The following is a 16476-nucleotide window of genomic DNA, read 5'->3' on the forward strand; positions in this document are numbered from 1 at the left end:
TCAGTTGTCTATTCAAGCCTGTGGATGATTTGTTGAAGTTGTTTAATGCTGCTGGACTGTGGATTTTTTTTAGGTTGGATTTTCCACGGCAGTCCAGAGGATGTGACTTGATGCACGTTCTCGAGTCCGCTTACATAACCTAATGACCCCGTTTAATGTCTACTGTGTGTCACATTGAAGTTGTTCTTTACATCCCAATAGCTTGAATCTTCACTTTGTCTGGACGTCAATAACATAGATCTGTAATTAAATTGATGACTATGATGACGATAAAAACCTAAAGGTGTTATTGATAGCATTCAGCCACATTACGTGGCATTCCATCTCCCCCCACCATCGCATTCACATCACAACACCGCTGTTGTTCGATACATCTTTCCCCTCAAGTGGTTGTAGCTAATGTTGCTAACGCTACCTAGCTAATGCCAACGTCGATAACGCTACCTAGCTAATGGTTTTGTACACTTGAAGTGGAAATAGGCATTTTTTTCTTTCCTTAGCATCTTCAGGTGATTATATTCAAGTCAATTTATTATTTTTTTACATCGCAGAAATTGTTGGTGCTGCTGCTGCAAAAACACAGGGCAAAATGTAAGATTATTCATTCGTTTAGTCTATAACAGAGAGGTGAGGCAGATAGAAATGATACCAGTCAGCCTTCATTTTCCAAGAAGATTTTGTGCCCGGTGGCAGAGAAAATGTAAAAGTGAAAGGAAAATGTATACAGAAACAATCTTAATGCTGATAGCCATTATGTTGTGCAATTAAAATTTACTTCATATAGATAAGTTTAAGCAAAAACTTGTCTATTGCCAAACATAAAATATGTTTATTAAAATTTTCTTCTTACTTGCCACCAATTGTCAACCATTGGAATGAATGTATCAAAACACCTGAGTACTTGTGCTTGTTCCTGTGCATCCTTGTGCACATGCAAAATACTAAACAAAACACAGCCCCACTTGTGAAAACAATGCTCCATAGCACTACTTGTGGTCAAATGACCTCATAGCTGGGTTTACTCTCTGACATCAGTTTGTGAGTTGTTGTGATATTTTGACCTCTCTAACCCATAAAGCTCAAGGCCAGCTTAATGTTTTATATAGTTTTGATTTGGAAAATTGAAAAAGTTCAATAAATGTATTTTACTGTATCTAAGAAAGGACTTTTCTGTTGTTTTCCATTAGTACAGTCTGCTTCGGCTTTCTTAAGGCCGTCTCTTTGCATACAGATGAAGTCATGAGATAAATCCTGCAAAAAAAAAAAAAGCAAACAAAAACACGACAACTGGACAATGGCACAGTGTTCCCCTTGATAACACTATCAAACATCTAAACTCTTTATCTTCTCTGAGTCTCTGAGTTTATCTGGGCATGGAGGATCTACCTGTATCTTCTTTATTCTGCAACAAAAGTTTGGCATGTTCCTACACTGCTCCTCTAGGTGCCTCTCATACCTTCATCTGATGAGTGTGGTATCAATGGAGGCATGAACAGGGACCCTTTGTTGTGAACTCTGAGCATCTAAACAAAAGCAAAACAGGGATTAAAGTTTCTGTAGGACACAAAGATAGCCTACATGCTGCAGTTTATCATATAGACTGAAGGATTTATGTTCCTATGCACTTACATGTTAGGTTAAAACCTCCCTTGTAGACAAATACATTCTTGTTTTTTTACACTGATTTCTCTGAGGGCTCTCTCGTTGATCTGGATATCACTATCATCTCTTCTTCGGCCTTCTCCCTCGCCTTAGATACATCTCAACAACATGCCATTCCTTCCTTTCTCTCCTTGTTTTCCCCCCCTTGTGATTAATTCTATTTGATAATGTGCTGCAATTTGTTTTGTATGTATTTGTAATTAATTAGATCTCGATCTTGGCTCATAATATGTTTGTCCTATCAGGGAAAGCTTTTGATAAAGGATCATAAAGCCTTTATCTGCACTTGAAAAGGAATTTCCTCTTGGCCATGCAGCCATATTTATCAAGCCAGTACATTAAACACAAACAAGCATCAGTCACACACGGATATGAGGGCTATTTAAGTTGATTTATTTACTTGTGTAACCTACTTCTGCCTGGTGTTCGCTCAACGTTGGTGTAATGACAGGTATTCACCGGGGGCGTCGCTGTTTTCGTTCTCGCGAGACTACCAGACAGGAAGAGACGAAGGAGAAGGTCAAGAATTAAACATGGCGGCCCGCAGTATGTTGAGGTCTGTGTGGACCTCGTTTGCGGGCTTAAAAGTAGGTGCCACATGTCCCAACGTGAAGGTTCATCAGCGGATAAATGTCCCGCAGCTACCGGCTTTAGCCATTCAGAGCCGAGGGATCCGCCGAGGTGAGACTTGTCCGCAAAAGTTAAGATTTTAGCCCGGCGATGCTAGAAAAGCTATGCTAGCTAGCTAGCATTTTAACCTAATAACAACACGTTAGCAGGGTTGTTTCGTCTTTGAGGCAGAAAGACCTGTGTTGAACATGCTCCTCCGATGAAAAGTGCCCCGCTTCATCGCAAAAGCAGCAACAAAGATGAAAAAATAATGTCAACGCATAGCTAGCTGTTTGCCTGAAGCCACACTGCTGCATTTGGTGTGTTGTGACAGAAGTTGTCACGTTAATCAAGAGTAAAGTGTGTAGCAGGTCCCTGCCTGAAGTTTAATTTAATAAGTTTCATGTTTTCTTCTATTCGTCCTTCGTACTTCAAATGACACGAAATTGGTGGTCTGTTTATATAAGTATTTCTACACTTCTGTACGGTCGACTGATGTGGTTTTTTCAGGACCTACAAATATCAAGGAGACTGAAAACCGATATTTGGGTCGATATTCACTTGCAACATTTCAAATAACCAGTGATGGAATGAACTCAGGCATTTTACTTGAGTATTAACATTTTTCTGCTATTTTATACTTCCTCACCATACTATATTTGCCTAATTGTATGTCCTTTGTGTCAAGGACAGGCTCTTGAAGATATATTAAGCTCTAAGCTACTTTTGTATTACATTTATACTGTTGTACTATTTCTATTGTGAACACACACACACTGATTGATACATGAACTTTTCCTGTTATGATGTTTTAGGAAACAAAAGGTTTTCATTCAGTGGTGCATATTTGTTGGTCCAGGTGTTTGTGGTGTGGCCTGCTTGGTCCACACGAGTCCACAACCCTACTTGGTACTTAGTAAGATAACCTGGTGAAGGTCTAAGTACAGAAATGCTGTTGTCATTTAACTAAATTGCAAGTGAAGTGGACAGTGTGCGGGAGTCTTTTTCCTGTAGGTAAACAGCATGTGTTAAAAGATATAAGCTAGAGATAGCAAGCTAAATCAAAGTGTGACTAATGACTGTTTCACCTGGCACCATAATCACTCAACATATTAGGAAGGCAGTGAAGAAAAATAGTAATATTAGAATAAAATCTAATGTCATATAATGTCTGTTTTACAGTGGTGGAGAAACAAGACAACAAAACAACAATGGTATGTAAAACCGGGCTGTGATGTGAAGCTGATGATATTGTACATGCTTTCTATCATCTTTAGTGTTTGATATGTGGCCTGCTAACAGTTTTGATTCACATCCAGTATTTTTGGGGGGTTTTATAATAAGACAATTAATGTCTAATGTTTTTTATAAATGGAAATGGACTTGCATTTCTATAGCGCTTTTCCAGTCTACTGACCACTTAAAGCGCTTTACAACACTTGTCAATTTCACCCATTCACACACACATTCATACACTGATGGCAGAGGCTGCCTTGCAAGGTGACAACTGCTCATCAGGAGCAATTTAGGGTTCAGTATCTTGCTCAAGGACACTTTGACATGCAGCTGGGGGGAGACAAAAAAGATGCTTTGCACTGTCAGAGTATGTCTTAAATCAATTTTTAAAATCTTTATAGTAGAGCCTTTCAGGTTGGAGACATTTTACACAACATTTATATTTTGAAGGTGCGGGTTTAAGGTTAAGACTGCACCATAGCATCCCGAGAGCAGCACAGAGCGTTTAAGCATCCGTTTCACTTTGTTTTCCAACGGAGAGACTCTGTCACATGTGAGAACACCTTTATAACCACCAGTTAACACATTGTGGTAGGAGAGAAGGACTTTGAAAAAGTCTTCCTCTTAATGTATATGTAAATATTAAGTAATACCTGACAAGCTTATGATTGCACTAACAGTAGTCATATGAATCGTCTTTCAGATTGAAGGACAAATACTGGACATTCCAGCAGCACCACAGCCTCCAAACCCCACAGCCAAGTGTCCTATCTACAGGTGGAACCTGCAGCAGAAATACAACTACACGGTAAATGTGTCCACAAGCATGCAGTGACCAAATCATCTGAGACATTATGGAAAGTGTATCAGCTGTTCTAAAAAGCCTGCTTTTCTTTCTCATTATTTTGTTTAACCTCCTGCAGGATGTCTTGTTGCTCAGTCAGTTCATCCGGTCAGATGGAGGGATGTTGCCCAGGAAGATCACCGGTCTGTGTCTGGAGGAACATCGCAAGATTGCCATCTGTGTGCAGATGGCCCACAGAGCAGGTCAGTGCTGCTGCCTGCCCCTGTTTTTTTTTAGATTTCCGCAATTTCAACAAGATTCCCATGGGTCCTTAATATCCTTGAAAGTTTGTGAATTTGAGAACAGGCCTAAATAGATATGGGTCATTGGGAGTGCTTGATTGACAATCCTCTGATATTTTTTAAATTAGTAAACGTTCGTTAATAGGCTACATGGACAGCATGCCTCGAGAAATGCGATGGTCACATGCGTGCACGAGGTAGAATGATGCAGGTTAGGGCAAGCAAGTAAGAAAGCTCACGTCAGGCGAATCTTAAAGCCTGCTAGTTCTTATTATCTCTCTGTGTTGTAACAGTAATAAATCTTGATCTGTGTCTTAAACTTTGCCATGTTAGGGGTCCCTAAATTTGAAAGTCCTGAAAAAGTCCTTGAATTTGATGTTTAGTGTGGAAACCCTGTTTCAAATACAGGTCATGTGGAAGCTGAAGTTTATCTACCATGATGCTGGATATATTGATTTTTTTTTTTTTTTCATGTCTGCAGTTAATGGTTGTTTTTATGGCCATTTAATCAGTCAATCATTTTTGATTGATATAAAACAGAAATGCAGCTAATCCTCACAATTGAGAACTAGATTGAGCCAATTTTGCGGCATTTGCTTGATAAATTCGTCATCAGTTATCAAATTTGTTGACAATTTCTTTTCAATTACTTCTTCTCCTGATTACTTGACTATTAGTTTATTAAACTGCTGGTTAGTTGGTTCAACTGTACTAGTTCCTAATTGGCTGTGTGAATATGTGGCACCAATAGAACCCAGTAAATTCTCCTGCTGTACCTTTCTGAACCTGCTTCACTCATGATGGTCTGTTTTGCATGAAGTATATAAACATGACTTGCTTTTCTGTGTTGAAGGTCTGCTGCCTGACCACAAACCCAAACTTCCAGAGGGCCATGTCCCAAAGAGGCCTAAGCCCCAACTAAACAGGTAATGTATTCATGTCTGCTTATATGTGTGCCTCTCACCATAATGTATCAATCTTTAGCACCGGTCTCTGTACAACTATTTAATTGAATCATCCACATGTGTTGTTTGTTGTACAGATACCTGACCCGCTGGTCCACTGACACGGTGAAACCCATCTATAAACCTGGACTGAAGTGGTGTAAGAAGCGCATGCCAGTTGGCGACCCAGCACTGAAGGACAATGTGCGCTACAGCGTCAAGCCCCTTTACATAAAACACTGAAGGACAGAGAGTCTGACGAATCGGTGCAGCAACTGCACCAGAGTGGGTGGGCCCTTTTATATCCAAGTGGTATGACTTCTGTCACACTGCCCTGGGAATAGGCCTAAAAGCTTCATCCATCTGTATTTATACTACCTTTTGTTTATAAAGGTGCGTCACGCTGATAATGAATCATGCTCAGCCCCACCCAGAACCATCCATTCTGTCTCCAAAAGCCTTTGAAGTGAACTCTGCCGCAACTTAATGCGAGCATCAGCTGGGTCAATGTTACAGTTTCAAAGTAGGTGGTATGTTGACTGTGTATACTCAAGGCAACACAAATGTGCAAATAAAATGCTCTCAACATGTGTTTTGACGAGGGCTTAATGGAACAAAAAGAGCATGACTGGACCTCTTCAGTTTATTTGTTTTAAGATAAGACAAACATAAAGTCCTGCAGAATGTTTGCATTTAATACATTTTGAAGTTCAATGTGATTAACGGAGAAATTAGGACTTTGTAGCTTGAAAGAAGTGTAAGATGTCTCTTTTCATAGCATGAAGGGAAGGTCTAGATTCTTGGTCCCATCCCCGATGTAGATGTAACCATGCTGTGGCGTCATTGGCACATGGTAGGAGGTCAGGCCGAGCCAAAACAGACTGCGAAGCACGCACACTCTGCCGGCACATTCACACTGAAGACTCCATGACCCTACACACAAACAAAGAAGACTTTCTGTAAACAAGTGATGTTAAACGCAGGAGGCTGTCACGTCTTGTTCTCTGAGCTGAATTGAAATCAAAGCTGCTTTAATCTTTCTTTTCAAGTCCAAGAACATTATACTGTTCACATGCTAGAAGCAGCCATGGGATACTCCAATAAATCAACCCTTTGTGCTTTTGATATGTACAGTCTAAACCTGTTTCTCAATATGTTAGGGTGCGACCATGAAGACCTGGGGAATTGAGAACAAGAATTGGATCTGCTACTATGTAAACATAAAGCCCTTCTCTTACAGAAAAGGGAGATGATTGTGATGAATTACATAGTTGTTGCATCACTTTTCTTTGGATCCAACTAAGAGCCAAACTGACTAGAAGTTTGGTATCTAGTGTGCAACATATGGTGTCCAGGTTATATCTGTGCTGCTGCAGGAGGAGAAACCTAAAGCTGTAAATCAGGAGTTGCAAACAGTTCACAGGATTGTTGTGGAAAAGAGGGAGAGCCCGACTCAGGGTCTCAGAGGAAAGCACCTGTCTTCTGGCGCAGATGCATCATACCGCATTTCCCCCAGAGTCCCCTTAATTTTTTTAAAGCTCTTTCTCCTTTCCAGCAAACTCGTGATCTGCCGTTCAGACGGCTGCAGCGAGTGTGGCATTGAGACAGCTGTGTAATGTCCGCTGCAGCGATGACACCACTGACATCCGCATCAACTCAAGGAACACACACAAACATATACACATGTGGAAGCCCTCTTAAATCAGACATCTGTTGTTGCACGTTTGGTTACGGGCGCTAAACTGTTTTTCTTACACTTGCAAGTCCAGATCCTCACTCGATCTACATTCACTGTCGCCTGGAGGACATCCAGCTCAGCAACCAAGTTAACTTGCTAAACACGACTATATTCACATTCTTCTTTTCACAGTTATCAAGTGTTTATTGTTCGTCTCCTGGGTTTCATTTTTCCAACATGTGTAATAGTGTTCACTAGAAATGTCTCATTTTCCCACCAGATTTTGAACAAGTAAACATGAGAGACTCTTCCTCATTATTTCATGCTTTCAGCTATTCGCACGCAATCAAGTATTTGACCAACAATAAAAAATGAAAGGAAAATCCATCTCAAGAAAGCAAGTCTCTGCAGGATCATTGTCGCAACATTTTGAAAGCCTGTCTACAATACTACAATAAGTATAAGTCCTGCATTTAAAACTATTAATCTCTATTATCAGTATTATCAGCAAGAAATGTTTTAAGTATCAAAAGTAAAAGTAGTAATTGGGCATCAAAGAGTTCCCTGTCATTGTTTTTGGTTCACATTACTGCTGCATTAATGTGTACATTACATTTTATTGCTGTAGATGTTTATGGTCGAGCTAATTTTAAATATTTTACATATTGATTGGCAGTTTAATCTACAGCAATTCATCATATCCTATAATATCGTATGTTTGTTGCGCAGCTGTCCTTGAGAACCTGTTTTCAGCTTTGTGATGATGCATCCAGCCAATCCAAGGTTTTTTTTTATAAAGTATATTTAGCTCAAAGGGTTACCCCACCAATTTTACACATTAAAGTGTGTTTACAGGACAAAGAAGAATGCGTAGAATAAAAAAAAGTGATATCTCTGGTTCTTCTATATCTGTATAAAATGTACATGAGGAGTGCAATGCTAAACCAGTGGACTGCTTTTCAAAAACCTGGTGCATGCATTACCCTAAATGCTACTCACTGAAGGCAATTCATCATTACATTACAGCTTTCTCTGGAGCACCAAAAAGTTTTGTGCTACGTTCACATATGCAGTAGTACTTCCCAAGACCTGTAAACACACTTTAATGTGTAAAATTGGTGGAGTTACCCTTTAAGAAGTAGTCCCAATCCATAAAAGGAACACAAAACATGCTTTAGTTTATCAGAAAAAAAGCACATAAAAAAGATCCCCAAATTTGGAGATACGTGCTTTTCACTGGACAGAAAGGGTATGAAAAGTTGTAATACTGTAAAGTAAGTGGAGTAAAAAGTACAATATCCACCTCTGAGATGTGGTGGAGTAGAAGTATAAAGATGCAGTACTTGAGTAAATGTACTTAGTTACTGTCCATCACTGATTAGCAGTAATAATTTCTCATAAATGAGCTAAAACCGGCTAAACCACTTATATTATTACTTGAACTGTTTTAGCCTGATTTCCAGTAGAATGAGTCACATTTAACAGCAGTTTGGCCTCTGGTTGGACTCTTTCCATCTTCTGCAGGTTTCTCTTTTGTTTTTATCTTCATCACGAAATCAGTTTTGTGGGAAAAAGACAATATTAGAATATCTGTAGTTTCCCTTTGGAGGACTTCAGGCCTGACTCAGTATGTGGGCCCAGAATACGAGATCCCAGATATGTCTAATCCAACAGAGGCCGCTGCATGAAAAAAACTCAGTGACGGGCAAAGTAAAAGGGGAATTCTTCCAACATATTCCCAGAAAACCTGTGGTAGGCTGACATCAGAGGTTTTTAGGAATTCATTCATTCATTTTACTGTTAACATGATTCAGTTGTTCTTACTTGGAAGAAACCCCTATTGACTTTCAGTCAGCTGAATCAACATAATCATTTGTGCTAACATCACACCTCATCAGGCTGTAATGTAGCATGGCAGTTGGGACAGAATAAATGAGAAAAACCTGACGTTGATTCACTGAAATTGTGAAGGCCTCATAAACACTAGTCCATGCTCATAACAACTGTGTGTTAATGGCTCCAATAGGTTGAACCTTTGTGAACTGGTTTGATTTACTGCTTTCATAACCTCTCAATGAGCTCAATGATAATAAGATAAAAAAAGATTGTGAAGTGTTCATTTACTTCAACCAGCCCCTCGCCAGAATAAAATGTTGGCAGTTAAAGTTTCTGCAATGCACGGTCACATGTTTATGGCCTGACTTTCACGTTGAGAGGGAGAAGGGGTGGTGGTGGAGTTAGGCGTTAGTTACACTGTGTTTCAACATGTGTAAGTGTGAAACTACTGGATATTTTTATGAGACCTGAGGTAAATTTCCCGCCGAGTTTATGGCACCAAAATCGGATGTTTATAACCTTGGGAAATCTCAAGTAGAGCATGGATGGGTTTGGTCAATTAACATGGTGCTCACTGCCTGGAAGTAGTTTGTGTGTAAGATATAAAATACAAGTATATATATTTTTCATTATATATCTTTGTAGATGGTTGTGAAAAGGCATTGTTATACGCACACTGTCTATAAGCTCGGTATACAAGCAAACTGTAACAACTGTGTCACAGGGTAACACAAACTCAGAAAGAAACCTAAAGAAATGTTAGTTCCAACATAAAGAAATTGAAGTTTCAACCTATCTGTGGTTTGCAGAAAAGTACATTGTGAACATTTACTCTGGCGACTGGGTTGCTTCAATACTTGCAACAAATCTTGTAAAATATGACATTTGTTAATATGTGATGAAACAAGTGGATGACATGTGATAACTCTGTGGTTTTACCTTTAGGAATGTCATCACTCAATACATCCAGGAAATCAATAGCTGGGTTCAAGTCAGCCATTTCCAGGATGGATTTCTTCTTCAGATTCTTTGGTTCGCTGAAGTGAAGGTAGTTGTCAAGCTTCCCTGCTTCTGAGTCAGACAGCCCTGAGGAGCAACGCACATAACTGGCATTTAATTCAAACTGTATGGACGATGTCAAAATATACTTGAACATGCATATGTTGTACAAAGCAGGATGACCAAACTAACAAAATAATATTGAGAAGTGCTGTGAAATATTTCCCAAAATGTTGTTTATGGTATCGTTCCAATTAAAATAAATACTACATTTTATGCTTTATGAAACACCTCAGGGTCATTCACACTAATGTTAATGTGCCACAATGACACACAGGCCCACACACCATGTCACAGACTAATGTATATTTACCACCAAAGCTGCGGTTGATCTGAACGAGGCCATGTGGACTCTTGATGAAGGCGCCACGTGGTACCACAGACACTTCCTCATCGATCTGATGAACCGTCACTGCCAGCCTGCTCTCCTCTTTGACTTTGCTCTGAAACCAAGAACAGTCCATCACCAAGCTGGATTTTCATGTCTAGCATTGGTATCAGCCAGGAAAAATACATCAGTGAGGTTTTTTTTTTTTTTGCACTAAATCTTCATGAATAAAAACTCTTGTTTGCTGCAGAAAAAGCTGACCTCAGTTTGTCTGTCGTAATATATCTGTTGGCAAAAGAAGGACACTGTCTGCAGTTTTGTTTTCTTTTTCACTGTTAATTTTGGTCCCACATCCATCCTTATTTTGGCTTTAGTTACTGCTCAACTGCATAATGCTCTGCTATAATATTTGTCTTTAGATAACAGTAGATGGATGATTTATGTTTTTAAACCTACAGGATCATTTGTTGTGATGTAGTGCTGCTGAACACTATAATAACATTTGAACGGGAAGCAGTTTGTCTTGAGTTTTTAATCTGACAGCTCAATATTTTCACTCTGCTAACTAACAACTACAGAGAGTCAATCATTTTTACCTCCAGCTTCTCCTCATCGCTCTCTCCTTGCCCGTACACATGTGAGGGATCTCCAATGAATCGACCCTTTGCAGCTGCGGACACTTCCTGGATCATGGAGTCTGTCGTGCTGGGGAGCAGGAACCAGTCCATGCAGTTGAAACTAGAGATGACACAGACAGGAAGTAAGGCCACTGACTCCTAGTTACAGGTCCATGATTGAATCTCCTTCAAGAATCACAGTTAACTCACCTGTAGAGATACTTTTTGTCCTGCATCTCATCTTCTCCTCTCCCCTGAGCGATAAAGTAATCCTCATTTAATCCCAGTATTTTCCCCCAAAACAGGACTCGACTGAATTTGTAGTTCTTCTTGAGGATGACCAGAGAGGTCTGCAGAGCGGCTCTCTGTTCAACATTTAAAGTCTGTCCACTTCCGGCAACGAGCTCCAAAGAATAGTACAACGAGTTAGAGTCCATTGTTGGTGTAATAAACTACTTTAACGGCCACTTTAGCTGCTGTTTCGACCTACTTGCTAGCTAACGTAGCAGCTAACCAAAGCCCTTCAGGTGCGGACGCTCATGACAACAAACGTGGTTGCTATGCACTGTCGTCATAGCAACGCCCCCTTTCCAATGCAGTTCAATTCAAGAAGCTTTATTGACACGGACAAAAACATGCCGCAGTTCACGGGAGAGTCATTTCACACTACATTTACCACAATTACTTACTCCTTTCTCTCGAGTGAACTAGCTATCACCGTCACAACGGAAACAAAACAAATCGGTTATCGTCTCATTTGTTTGTTCGAGGTGTTTACACGAACCAGGCCACGCGCGACTCTGCTCTGACGTCATGCCCCAGCTTCTCAAGTGTGTGTCTGCAGAAGAAGCAGACAGTGAGTAAATATTAATAAACTACAGATGCTGCAGAGATGGGAAAAGATGCACGAGACTGTGCGGTATCTTGTTAAATATTGACATTTAGTATGTAATACCCTTCAAATTAATGCATTAGAATAATATGCAAAATAACCCACTGGTGCCAGAAAGTGTATCAAGATATAAAAGGATGCATTTTGTATTTTCAAAATACAGGAATATACATTTTTAACATTGGGTATTCTGAATTTGTACAATATGGCAGAGCATTCTGATTTTTAAAATGCACACAAGGCTCTAGTAAAAGTTTGAACCCTACAGGAAGTTAATGGTTCAGCATTTTAACAACAGGAACAACGAAAGAAAACTAAAAAATGTATGACTTGTACAGAAACTTGCTCTCCGTCCAATTGGAAAACATGGCAGGTATGAAAAGTATATAATTCATTTAATTAGTATTTTAGCAAATTATTATATTCATAAAATGAAATGGCTTGAAAGATCGCCCTCCTGTCACACTTTTAAAGTTGCAGATTTAAAAATCATATTTGACTTCCATTGAAAATTTAAAAATGAAAAAACAAATTGGCAAAAACAATTACTATTTACTACTATTTAGATATTTCAAATGTACTCCTTTTAATTAGCAGACCTCTAAACTGTGTTTTGTTGTGTTTTGTTGTGTTTGTTGGTGTTTTGTTGTGCTGAGGATGGACTGGAATTTTGAACTTGTATGGATCGTTTGTATGTATTTAAAGTTCTTGAATAAAAAGAGAATTAAAAGAAAAAACAAAACATGTTGCTTGTTTACTAGTAATTAGAAACAGTTTCAGAGAAACAGAAGCAAAGAGCTGAGCTGTCCCTATACATACAGTACATGAATCTTAGAGTATTTCATGTAGCTAGTGGAATGATCTTGTTATTTTCCACTTCCTTACAGCCAAAAAGTCTGGCACGCTTTTGTCTGGCAGTTTTCAACCCACATATCTGGAAGACAGAGTGGGTTAAGCCCTTTGCACAGCTGGCAGGATGCACGCTTGGATCCCTCCAACATTACTGCTATAAGGAGATTATTTTAGGGTACATTTGCTCTGTCCACACAGTCGTTGTTTTTGTTTCTCTGCATATTAGGGAATAAAAACAGCATGAGAGAGTATTGGTGTTCCAACACAAAAAATACCCGTTGATTTACAGATGAGATATCGTAGAGGAAAATTTAAAAGTCCTCCAATGGCCATAATTCAAGGAAACTTAACACCTCACGACATGAACCCGCAGCATACAGCAGGTCGTCTTCCTTTGGGCTTACTGCAATTTCATGAATAGGATTTAGAGCCGGAAAGTAAGAGGCGAGCAGGCACAGTGTGTGGATGTGAGTCTGTTTTAGGATTGAGGCTACTGTGTAGGTGTGATCTGGTCACGATTGAAATAGTTGAAACAAAATTTAGCATTTGAGAGGAGGAAGAAGGAGCTGGGTGTCAGTGTGTGCTGTGTGGTTTCGCCGTTGTGTTGAATATTTGCAGTCGGTTGGTTTTATCTGTGTTTCCAATTTGATTTTCAAGAGTGACGCAGCAAAAAGCTTTTATTTTGATAGTGGAATGCTTCTGTCTGTACGGCTCGTGATGTGACTTTGTTGATTCCCTGTGTGGTAAAGTTGGGGATATTAAGCCATGATATGTTTGTCAAAAGTATTGCCAAACTTTTCTAGCTATGTGTGACGCTTCTGTTTGCTCTCTTCAGCTGGTTACATGAAGTCATTGTCCATAAATTTCAAGTATTTCATTCATTTTCTCTTTCCCATGTTGTCGGAAACTCATTTCATTCACACATTTCATTCATATCTGATCCAGCCGCAGAGTATTCATCGTCAACCTGCTCCGTAACATCATTTTCAAAGTGGAATCATCTCCTATCTTTATAAACCTGCATTTTATTATGACACTTCAAACAGCTAAAACCTTTCTCAGTTATCCTTTTAGTTATGGATATTGTTAATCATTACCAGTAGCTCATAGTGGTAATGTACTTTCCTGTGGTCGATACTGAATATACAGGCAGACTGTGTAGTGCTGAAGTCACTGGTTCCTCTGAGCAACGTATGGAGCAAATCCTATTTAAAAGACACTAAACGGACATTGTATTTGGTTTATCCTGGCTCAGATCCAGCAGTCTTAGTCAGTGTAAGCAGTGTGAAACTGGCTTACGTTACACTTAGAAAAACATGATTGGGAACTGTCCAACAAATGATTTTGGACAGTCTGCCGGTGTTGGGCTAATCTCGTGATCGCTCTGTGATCCTATTTTTGGTCACGGTCTTGGCTTGAACTGTAACAATTTGTGCGATTCTGTTGGATGGGTCTGGTCTTTTTCAAGATCCTTCAGAAAGAATGGCTCATCTTCCTTTTTTCTGTTTTTGTAGGGTGGGTTTATCTACAACATAATCAATGATTGGGTAAAACTAAGATCAGATCCAAACTTAGACATCCCACTAATGTTTCTATATCACGTGTGGACTCTTTTAAGATTACTGATCTGCATCAACATTACACAACATAGCGTCCTATGATAAATGCCACCATAAATGCCACCGACATTAGCCTTACCGTTTACTGCTCACTCAGAGTCGTGTCAGAGCTGTTTAAAGCTACTGCTACTGCTAATCCCACATTTCCGTCTGCTGTGGTGTTCAACCAGCCAATGTAATGTGAAGCAGCAGCAAGTAGTAAAATGTGGTTTACTTGTTATTTCTTGTGAATCACTTGAGCATGTGAAGAACACGAACATGGGAATGGCGGACCCCGCCACTAAAAATGAAAACCACTACCTAAAAAGGTCATTAAAGAATGTGAATACATCGAATGGTCATCGCACAGAAAATGGGGTTTGATAACATCAAAATCTTAAGAGGTATAACTTTAAGAACCCGTTGAAGGCAGTTTCAAGAAAAGCAATCTGAGAAAGCACAAGCAGGTTTTAATAAATGTTAATGTCCATTCATTCCCATGACACACTGCATTTCCAGGGCTCTGTGTGTTAGCTGGAATTGTCCAAACAAAAGGGCCTCGGTCTGGAGTCACATGCTTCATCAGCAGCGGTGATTTCAGCTGTCTGGCCCTCCGCCCTTCTGGCAAATGTAGTCCACCAACAGAAAAGGGAGGGAGAGTGGGGTGACTTCTCCACAGAGTACCCCACACAGAAGAGAGCACATAAGGACAGCCCCTCACCAACCCACCAACCCACCCACTCACTCACACAGACAAACACACTTTGAGCTTGTGGCTCAGGATGCCACCTCATTAGAGTTGGCAGTCTAGGTGGAAGTTTTGTCGTTGGAAGCCATGGAGTGACACACACAGACACACCACTCCACTTCTGTTTCCCAATTGGCCGGGAAGGAAGTAATACTTGGAATGAAGCGGTCTGTTTCTGTCCTGGTCCCGCTGCTCTGGGAAACTCACCTCCCAGGCGACCAGCGTTGCCACGGCGCTAATCCTGACGGACAAAAGATGGGAGTGCCACAGAGCAAGACGCTGCCAGGCGCTCTCATTGGTTGGCACCATCCCACGCGACGCTGTGATTGGCCAGTGCCGTGTTTATATACAAATTGGAGCAGTCAGAGGTCACATCCATCGATCTTGAGTGGTGACATGAAGGAAACCTGACCCCAAAACCTCAAAAACTCTAAAAGGGTTTAATTCCTGTTTGATACGCACACATACACGAACACGCACACAAACACAGGGGCTCTTTCTTAAGTTCAGCGGCCTGGGAGTGCAGACTTAAGTGAATACTGAGAGCGAGGGAGCGACTAAATAATAGTGTCTGTGGTGTACAAAGGCACAGACGACAACAATACCAAGAATGCATTGAGGGCACTGAGTTCAGTGGGTTGCACACCTAAACACAGTCGCAGAGGTTTTGGATTAACACCGGATAAATATTTTGATCCGGAGAAGGGCGTGTTGTGTAAACTAGTAATACCTTGCAGGCTAAATCACTGCCGTTTCACTTGAACTGAGATTTGAGCTTGTGGCTCAGGATGCCACCTCATTAGAGTTGATCAGTAACAAACTGACTCAGATCAGTAACAAACTGCTCCAAAACCAAGAATTATTATCAGCAATGGGTTTGTTCTTTTTTTCCTCAAGTTTCAAAGCTCATCTCCTCTCTCCTCTTTTTTACTTATGTTTTTTCTAAATCTATTTAGTATCAACACTCTGCCTTTTTGTTTAGATTAGATTATAAACGGACAAATAAAAGAGATAAATGATTAGGCTAAAATATTAGCTTGTTGCAGATATATCTGTATAGGTGTATATGTCAGCCGCCAAGTAGGCTAATGAGATATCACAGAACAGAAAGGCCAAAGATATGTTTGAGATTGTTGTTTGAGAAATCAGCTGTAATATTTCCACCTTACTTGGTCACAACTGTATCAAGGAATAGTTTGGCATTGTGGGAAATACACTTATCTGCTTTCCTGCAGAGAGTTAGTTAAAAAGATTGATACCACTCTCATGAACTCTCATCCTAAATATGAAGCTACTGCCAGCAGCCCGTTAGCTTAGCTTAGCACAAACAC

General features: G+C 40.1%; 2 protein-coding genes across 2 annotated transcripts; one reads left to right on the plus strand and one right to left on the minus strand.

Moving 5' to 3' along the window:
- The first annotated feature begins 2183 nt into the window (after window positions 1-2183).
- Window positions 2184-6159, plus strand: mrps18a (mitochondrial ribosomal protein S18A). Its single transcript, XM_073493482.1, has 6 exons — window positions 2184-2343; window positions 3454-3485; window positions 4211-4315; window positions 4431-4554; window positions 5447-5519; window positions 5636-6159. Exons 1-6 carry the CDS (start codon window positions 2196-2198, stop codon window positions 5778-5780), a joined length of 627 nt encoding a protein of 208 aa, XP_073349583.1. The 5' UTR covers window positions 2184-2195; the 3' UTR covers window positions 5781-6159.
- A 150-nt stretch (window positions 6160-6309) lies between these two features.
- On the minus strand, window positions 6310-11581 carry rsph9 (radial spoke head component 9). The gene is made up of 5 exons (XM_073493481.1): window positions 11266-11581; window positions 11035-11176; window positions 10424-10553; window positions 9991-10137; window positions 6310-6470 (listed from the first exon to the last, which is right to left on the minus strand). Exons 1-5 carry the CDS (start codon window positions 11490-11492, stop codon window positions 6310-6312), a joined length of 807 nt encoding a protein of 268 aa, XP_073349582.1. The 5' UTR covers window positions 11493-11581.
- Between the last annotated feature and the right edge of the window lie 4895 nt (window positions 11582-16476).

Source organism: Pagrus major, chromosome 22 (genome assembly GCF_040436345.1).
Source record: "Pagrus major chromosome 22, Pma_NU_1.0".
In the NCBI taxonomy this organism is placed as follows: domain Eukaryota; kingdom Metazoa; phylum Chordata; class Actinopteri; order Spariformes; family Sparidae; genus Pagrus; species Pagrus major.